Below are 9,406 nucleotides of genomic sequence, written 5' to 3'. Positions count from 1 at the left end.
GGGCATCGTTGGGGTGGCCTGGGGTGGAGATGTACAGCTGAGTATCATCAGCGTACTGGTGGAACTCCACCCCAAAGCCCCGAATGATCTCTCCCAGCGGCTTCACATAAATATTGAACAGTAGGGGCGAGAGGACCGACCCCTGAGGCACCCCACAAGTTAGGGGCCTAGGAGTCGACCTCTGTCCCCCTGCCAATACCTCCAAGGAGTCGACCTCTGTCCCCCTGCCAATACCTCCAAGGTCCCTTCCAACCTTATTATTCTATGTTCTAATGCAGCAAACATACCTAACACTCCTTCCTCTTCCTATTTTCCCCACAACAACCCTGTGAGGTGGGCTGGACTGAGAGAGAAGGACTGGTCCAAAGTCAGCCAGCTGGCTTTTGTGCCTAAGACAGGACTAGAACTCACTGTCTCCTGCTTTGGCTTGAGCAGGCGATAAATAAACCAGAGCCATGCATTTGAGAACTTTAATTTATTTATGTATCAGATTTTTATCCTGCTTTTATTACTGTATAAGTAACTCAAAGCAGAAACATACCTAATACAGGCAGTCCTTCACTTACAATACTTCATTTAGTGACCATTCAACATTACAGCGGCACTGAAAAAAGTGACTTATGACTGTTTTTCACAGTTACAACCACTGCTGCACCCCCAAGATCATGGGATCAAAATTCAGATGCTTGGCAACTGACTCATATTTATGACTGTTGCTGTGTCCCAGGGTCATGTGATCCCTTTTTGCAATCTTCTGACAGGCAAAGTCAATGGGGAACCCAGATTCATTTAACAACCCGATTACTAACTTATCAAATGCAGTGATTCGCTTAACAAACGAGGCAAGAAAGGTCGTAGAATGGGGCAAAATTCACTTAACTAATGTCTCACTTAACAACAGAAATTTTGGGCTCAATTTTGGTCGTAAGCTGAGGGCTACCTGTATTCCTCCCCTTCTCCCTGTCACAACAGTCCTGATGGAGAGTTCCATTCTGTGTTTTTAACACGGAAGGTGTGGAGATTCTCTGCTCTGTGATGCTTCCTGTACTATAGAGATGTAGTATATTCTGCTGGGATGCAGAATAATCTGCAATTTTGTAGCTGAAGGGACCCATCTTCTCTCTTGTCCAAGTAACGTAGTCCTCGACTTAACAACAGTTCATTTAGTGACCATTCAAAGTTACAACAGGACTGAAAAAAGTGACTTACGACCGTTTTTCGCAGTTACGACCTTTCCAGCATCCCCAGGATCACATGGTCAAAAGTCAGATGCTTGGCAACTGGTTCATACTTATGACCGTTGCTGTGTCCCGGGATCACGTGATCCCCTTTTACGACCTTCTGACAAGCAAAGTCAAAGGGGAAGCCGGAGTCACTTAACAGCCACGTTACTAATTTAACAATTGCAGTGGATTCACTTAACAACTGTGGCAAGAAAAGTCATAAAATGGAAACTCCCTTAACAAATGTTTCACTTAGCAACAGAAATTTTGGGCTCAATTGTGGTCATAACTCGAGGAGAGTTTCAGGAGAAACTAACCCCACAGCTATTCTGCCCTGCAAGTTAATTCACGAAAAACAAAAATTAAGTTAACAACAGTTGCAATGCCAATTGCCAGGTTTTTAAGTTGCCTTAAATTAAGTGTGTTAGAACATAGAACATAGAATCATAGGACTGGGAGGGACCTCAGAGGTCTTCTAGCCCAGCCTCCTGCTCTAGGCAGGAGACTTTATACCATTCTGGACAAATAGCTGTCCAGTCTCTTCTTGAAAGTCTCCAGTGATGGAGTCCCCACAACTTCTGGTGGCAAGCTGTTCCACTGATTAATTGTTCTCACTGTCAGGACATTTTTCCTTAGTTCTAGGTTGCTTCTCCTTAGTGTTTCTCTCCTTCATAAGTTTCCATCTGTTGCTTCTTGTTTAGTTTAGTTTAGTTTAGTTTATTGTATTTATATCCCGCCCTTCTCCTTGCGGACTCAGGGCGGCTAACAGGCTAATAAAACACATACAAAATACCAAATACTATAGTTAAAAACATAATTAAAAGAAAATATTAATACTTGGGCTATATTTAATTTAAAATTATTTTAAAACCCGGTTAAAAATTTCCCCTAGGCCAGTCCTGCTAGTCCTGTCTTCAGTTGTTTTGAAGAACAGGTGGACCCCCTCTTTTTTGTGAGAGCCTCTCAAGTAATGGAAGACAGTTGTCATATCCTCCCCGGGTCTTTATTTTCATTAGATTACAGTAGACATGCCCAATTCCTGCAACCGTTAATATAATTTAGCCTCCAAGCTCCTTATCATCTTTATTGCTCTTCTCAGCACTCTTTCCAGAGCAGTGGTTCTCAACCTGTGGGTCGGGACCCCATTTGGGGTCGATTGACCATTTCATGGGGGTCGCCAAGCAAGGCTGTCCGCCATTTTTTTTGTCCGCCATTTTTTTTTGTCCGCCATTTTTTCCCCCTTTTCCGGCGGGTGCCTTACCTCCCTTGGGCTGGGCCAGCTGGTGGTCGGCCTGCTCCGTCTCTGCCGCTTGCCAGCCACGCCTCGGTCGGCGCAGGGGGCGGAACCACACATGCGCGGTGCTCCCGGGCAGGGAAAGTCCTCGACTTACGACCAGTTGGGTAGTCCTCGACTTACGACCGGTTTAGTCCTCGACATACGACCGGTTTAGTCCTCGACTTACGACCGGTTTAGTCCTCGACTTACGACCAGTTGGGGTCGCGGCATTAAAAAGGTTGAGAACCACTGTTCCAGAGTCTTAGTATCTTTGTTGTGTGAACTGACCTCAGTGTGGCTCAGATTCAGCTAGTCTAGGCTCAAATGAAGTTGGGCACTTTGTGATCCATTGCCTTGTCGGAAGCCTAACCCTCGATTAGTCCGTTATGTGAAACAGCCATCACCCTTAGGCCATACAATATATAGGCATGGTTTGTATGAATGCAGCAATTGTGGTAACCAGGGTTTAGTGTTTTCTGTGAATGCAGCCAGGAAATTCCAGCTCCGTCTCTGACAGGATTCAGGAAAAGATGTTGAGAAAGTGTCTAATTTACTGGAGAGCCCAGTAAACTCGAGGAGACAGCTTAGGTTGGGTGAACAACAGGCTGAAATTGATAACACGACTTTGGCGTTCTTTAGATGGGAAGCGAATTGGTGAGTGTAAAAGATTCAGAGGCTTTGATGCTTCCCGTAAAAAGGATCAGCCCATAAGTAGGTGACAAGGATAATCCTTCTCATCCTTCTCATCTCATCTTGCAGCTCTCGTGAGTGGATAATTATTGGATATTTTCCTAGGGAGATGACTTGGTTTAACGCAGCTTCCTGGGTCACAGGAGGGGAGAAGGGAGATGGTCAAGAAATCGTGGTCAGAGGTTGGATCCTGGAAAAACTCAAATGATAGGTGTGTTTTCAGGAAAAGACCAGCCTGGGTCTTGCATTTTCTCCAGCATCTTACTTAAGGGATTATTTTCTAAGGGTCCTAGGGGAAATGCAGGGATTTGGCTGGAATCGGTGCGGGAGTTGCTTTTATCGATTGCTAGTAAAAATGATAGGAAAGAAATCATTTTTACTGATGATCTCTTAGCCAAAATGCAAACTCTAATGATTGCTAAATAGCCCAAGAGCCATTAAACACATTACGTATTACACGGAAACGGCCAGGCAGATTGCAAAGAACTAACAAAACTTATTAGCTATAAAAAAAGCAAAGTATCCATAAATTTTAACTCTCTTTATCATGCACAGAGGAGCATATATCTGGAGCCGTGCCCCACCCCAGCTGAACAATAATATCATGGCAAGGGAGGGTTTCATTGCAACAAAATATTTCTCTTAAAAAATAAACGGGAGAAACTTAAGAAACATTTTGTCTTTTTTGGAGGCTGAAAGAAAAGAACAAAAGAAAAATCAGGTCCTCACCAAAGTAAAACAAACCCAAATATGAAAAAGCAAAGGGTTTTTTTCACCATCAACCCTTCTGTCTGTCTATCCATCCATCTGTCTATCCATCCTATCCTTCCTGTGTTTTTCCTTTCCATCTATCCCTCCCTCCCTCCCTCCCTTTGTGTATCATCTTTCCGTATGCATCTACCTACCTACCACTCATCTGCTTTTATCTATTCACCAACTTCTATCCATTCATCCTTCTTTTGTCTTTTCTCCCTCCCTCCTTCTCTCTTTCTCTCTCTTCAAATTTAGGTACTGCCCATCTCTCTGATAGAGTGACTCTGGGCAGCAGTGTACAGTTAAAGCTGTTCATTCTTCTCTCTTCCATTTTTCTCCAACCCGGTGCTCCCCAGAGGGGGTCTGGTCTCCTCACCCAGAAGATCAGCTGGGAGCTTCTGCGATTTGAAATCAAACAAATCTGGAGTGTGTGGTTTGGAGAATGCCAGTAAACAAAAGATGCCTGGCTGGGAAATTCTGGGAGTTGAAGTCCATCCCTGGTCAAGGTTGAGAAGCACTGCCGGATGGCGTGTTTTCGTTATTCAGTTTTGCCACCTTGGCTTAATAAATTAGAATCTTTGTAGCTCAGGGTTGAAGTGAGGAGTCCTGGTTTTCTTGCAGACATTTCATTACCCAACTAAGGAATATCATCAGTGCTAGAAGAGAGTAGAGTTTGCAGGGAGGTGGATGAGGATTTGGGGTCCTGGCTGCTCTCTGGGCTTGGTTGTTTTCTTGCAGACTTTCATTACCCAAACTAGGTAACATCATCAGTGCACTGTTTTCATTACTTATTTTGGTAATGAAACATCTGCAAGAAAATAACGAAGCTCAGAAAGCACCCAGGACCCCACAATCCTCCTCCTCCTCCTCCTCTCCACAGCCCCACATTCCTTCTAGCACTGATGATGTTTCCTAGTTTGGGTAATGAAACATCTGCAAGAAAATAATGAAGCTCAGAGAGCACCCAGGACCCCACAATCCTCCTCCTCCTCTCCACAACCCCACATTCCTTCTGATGATGTTTCCTAGCACTGATGATGTTTCCTAGTTTGGGTAATGAAACATCTGCAAGAAAACCACCAAGCTCAGAGAGGACTTCCCCCTAGTTTCTGCCTTCTTCATGAGAAGCCGAGTGAATCACAGCGAGCTTTTTCTCAACCGCAGCATTCTCTCTATCTCAGCCGATGGTCCCTTCTCCAGATGTGGCCTCAGTTCTCCTGAGATTCCTTGCTACAGGAACCCGGTCATCGTGGAGAGGTCATCTGATGCTCCCAGGTCCCTACTAGGTTGCTAGATGCTGGAGTCTCTTCTACCTCGTTGTAAGCCATCAGCCTCCCAGCTGCCATGGTTACAGTTCCCGGGGGCTGCCAGAGCTGCTTGGTGCCCCAAGGGGCATCGGGGAGCGGAGAACGCAGGAGATGGTGACAACATGTCCCACAGCGCCTCAGCCATAACCAGCCTTCTGCTCTTAACGCCATTCCTTCCTTACAGTATTCCTTGCTCTGAATGCCTGCTGGCAATGAACGGAGGGTGGCAACTCCTTGGCATCCTTGCAGTGACCGTCCTGGGGTCTCTGGGACCCGATTCTGCAACCGGCAGCCCTCTCCCCCTGCAAACCCTGGTGGGGCTCTCTAAAAGTGGCAGCAGAATCAAGGATTCCCATGGGGTGTTGGGTGTTTTGATATATGGGGAGCAATCCTTTTGGCTGTGATTAATGAATTTAATTATCCTCAAAAAGCAGCTTTACTTTCCCTTTTTGAGCCTGGTCAAATGCACGGGCTTGCACTAAATCAAATTATAGATGAATAATTTGTGAATCTCCAGAAGTTGTTCGCTTAGCTTTCTGGTTACTGGCAGGTTAGCTATGATACCAGGAGTATAGCCTAAATCAGGGGTGTCAAACTCGCCACGTCATGTGACGTGTCGTGACTTTTTCCCCATTGCCAGAGCTGGGATGGGCGCAGTTTTGGCATGACGCGCAGTTTGACATCCCTGGCCTAGATCCATGTTTCTCAACAATGGCCACCTATGTATGGACTTCAACTCCCAGAATTGCCTAGCCAGCATGAGAGTTCACATGTCTTCAAGTGGGCATTGTTGAGAAACACTGATCTGAATGTTCCAAAGTTTCCTATCCCTAATGAAAGAGGTGTCCTTCCTTGTTTATTGTTTAGGAAAAAAAAACATTTTATCTATACTAGCTCAAAGGGTCATTGTTTTTTTAGGTTTTTATCAGTAGTAAAGAAAGCCAGAAGTTTCCATTTTTTTCCCATAGCTTTCTCCCCTTTGACTCCCTAATTTTCCCAACCTTTCCTTGTTTCTTTTTAAATTCTTTTTTTCTTTCTACTTTTGTGTTTTATACTTTTCTGAAATTTAATAAACTTTAGGGAGGGAGAAAGGAAAAAAAAAGTGTTTTATACAGAAGAAGTTAGAAGTTATTTAACGTATCCTTCCTTCATCCTCAAATTTTTTTTGTAGAGCTTAATTCTGTAAGGCAGGGGTCCCCAAACCTCGGTCCATGGACCAACACCGGTCCATGGCCTGCCCACAACCAGGCCATGAAAGCGAGCCAAACCCCAACGGCACACACACACGGGATGCAGGCAGCACATGAAATCATATCCCCCCCCTCCCCGGTCCATGAGAAAACCGCTCCCTATGGAACCTCTCCCTAGCGCCCAAAAGATTGGGGGCCACTACTGTAAGGCACCCCAAGTCTTGATCGAGTTGGTGGGCATAGAAATTTTCACAAATAAATAAATAAACTGTTAGAGAATCCGGCTGAAAATAGAAGGAAATTTAAGAATTTAATGTGAAGTGCTTCGCTTGGCAAACTGAAACCAACATGACACTGTTGAAAAGGGAAATATCCTTTTGCTTGGTAATTAGTGTGTGTGTGTGTGTTGGGGGGGGGGCAAGCTGCTTTGGTCACAAGCTGAGTGTGAGTCAGCAGTGTGAGAGATGACAGTTTTAAAAAGGCCAACGCAATTTTAGGCTACATCCACAGACGCGGTCACGGGATGTCCATCGTTCTGTCGTCTTCTGCGCTCATCAGCTGCTTAAATGGGAGTTGTGTCAATACGAATTCATGAAAAATGAAAAAGGCTTGGAAAATGGAAGAGACGTTGATAGGGAGCTAGGAGGAGAGGCATGGAGAGCACCGGAAAGTTTAGCTTTGAGGAGAAGGCTGGGATAGCATGGTGGTCGTTTCTGACGGGATGTTGCAGAGAAGACATGAAAGGATGGACTTCCCACTCTCAGGAAAACACGATTTCTGTGTAATCTTGGGTAAATCTTCCTAAATACATCAGCTCCTCTTTGCCGGATATCTGAGAGATCAGTTAGGGACAGAGGATCATGGGGAAAAATCTTATCTAGGTCGGGGGTCCCCAACCCCAGAGCCAGGGTCTATTTGCAACCAGGCTGTGTGAGCGGAGAGCTGGCGCACGCACGCTTGCACACACTCACACAGCTCAATTTGTGCAAGCGACAACCCGGTACACAGGCATGCATGCGCAGCTCCATTCGTTGAGCTGCATGTGTGCATGCAGGTGCATGCCACTTTCATGAGTTGAGCTGCAAGCGCGCGCACACACTAGCCCAGGGGTAATCAACCTTGGCTCTTTTATGACTCGTGGACTTCAATTCCCAGAATTCCTGAGCCAGCAACCCCTGCTGACTAGCCCATCAGTTACGTGGCCCGGTTTCCCTCTCCTCCGCCATGCTCCAATATTGGGGACTGTTGATCTAGGTCAGGGCTTCTCAACCTTGGCAACTTTAAGATGTGTGGATTTCAGCTCCTGACTAGGGCATACTGGCTGGGGAATTCTGGGAGTTGAACTCCACCCAATTTAAAGTTGATGTGGTTGACAACCACTAGTATAAACTGAGGGTTGAGACAAACTTTGTGATCAGTGTATGTGAATCCACTAGAATTACACTGGGAATTAGATTATTTAATATTCTTTTTTAAAATATTAAAAATACTTCTTTTTGCACAGAACCTAGTGTAGTTTTGTTTTTTTTTAAAAAAAATATTCATTGGCTATTATGAATGTACAGGTATACAGGGCATGCCTAGACACAGGCTGGCTGAGGAATTCTGGGATGACTTAAAGTTGCCAAGTTGAGAAACCCTGATTTAGGTGCTTCCCAAGAGCTGAAAATAACTCGATAGCACATAATGGAAATGACATTTGCTGGATGTCTTGAAGCACACGTTGGGCACTCCTCTCGCTGGGATGCTTTGATTTAGATTCCTACACTAAGCAGAGGTTCAGCCTGATAGCCTCAAGGAACTCTTCCAAACCTAGGATTTAATGTCTGCAGATCTCAAAAATCCCCCTCCCCATTTGCGAGCTGAAATATTTGGGGTGACAAGAGGACAACATCAAACCTAACCTTCAGGGTTAGCTTTGCTGGTGCTTCCCTTGGGGATTGTCTGTATTTACGGGACGATATGTAAACATTTGAAGTGTTCTGGCCCTATTTTAGGAAAGGAACAAAGTCACTGAAAATAGAGCAAAGTTTTGCTTGCAGAGGCCACGGAAGATCAGCGGTGGAGCCAAGCCGTGGGAATGCAGGAAAGGTCAAGCAAGCACTTTCCCTGGAAGCTCTGCAAGAGGATCGTGTTTCAGCTCCTTCGGAAGCTTAATTGCCCTGCAAATTTAAATGTAGACTTACGTCTGCAATATATAAGCTTATAATATATTTATGGCTACTTAGTCAGTTATATCTGTGAGGTACATATATCTATTGAGGCGAGGGATTTTTTTTTCCAGAGGGGCTACACCCTTTTTAATTATTTTTTTTACCAGCCGCTCCAAGACATTTACAGGGTTTTCACTGCAGGAATTTGTAAGTTAAGTCTCCGAGTTGAGCTCACTTTCTGCTGACTTGGTGGTCCCAGCCCTGCAGTTATTTTGGAAATGGTTTTCTGTGGTTTTTTTTGGGATCCTGGTGACTCTGAAAAAAATATGCAGGTTGTAAGTCACCCATCTTTTAGTTATGATATTTGTGTGAATCAGACAAGAGGATGAGCAATAAAGTTTTACAAGCCCTCTTTGAAGTGTTGCATAAAGTACTGTAATTAAAATATTCTGTTAATTGCTGTTGCGTGATAGCAATTAGCCTCCAGAGAGATAGAGGGGCTTTTCTCAGCTCTGTTGAGTTAGGGTTTTTTTTGTTTTTTTTATTGAAAATTTTTAAAATTTTTACAATATAACTCCCACCTCCCTCATACCCCACCCTTCCCCACCCCCCTCCCTTCCCCCCGACTTCCCAGAGCTACACACAGGGTTTACAATACAATAATTATATTCTGTCTTAAATTATATTATCCTTAAATTAACTATTCTATAACATCCTTTAGCTCTCTTCTAAACTGACATATTAAACATCATTATTACAAATTATTTAATTTTAATAAAATATACTACATTAACAATCACAAATTACTCAAAAA

The 9,406-nt window shown here is 44.3% G+C and overlaps 1 protein-coding gene across 1 annotated transcript in view; it reads left to right on the top strand.

The window, feature by feature from the left end:
* The window catches only part of PPP2R5B (protein phosphatase 2 regulatory subunit B'beta), a 31,895-nt gene that overhangs the window by 5,163 nt on the left and 17,326 nt on the right, over positions 1 to 9,406 (top strand). The window contains exons 2-3 of the mRNA XM_015825332.1: positions 3,139 to 3,210; positions 3,259 to 3,263. Coding sequence (XP_015680818.1) covers positions 3,139 to 3,210; positions 3,259 to 3,263 — 77 coding nt within the window. The remainder of the gene's footprint in view (positions 1 to 3,138; positions 3,211 to 3,258; positions 3,264 to 9,406) is intronic.

This window comes from Protobothrops mucrosquamatus, unplaced genomic scaffold, assembly GCF_001527695.2.
Source record: "Protobothrops mucrosquamatus isolate PMUCROS unplaced genomic scaffold, P.Mucros_1.0 scaffold2599, whole genome shotgun sequence".
In the NCBI taxonomy this organism is placed as follows: Eukaryota; Metazoa; Chordata; class Lepidosauria; order Squamata; family Viperidae; genus Protobothrops; species Protobothrops mucrosquamatus.
The sequence above is the reverse complement of the archived record's forward strand: the minus strand, read 5'-3'. Positions and strand labels throughout refer to the sequence as shown.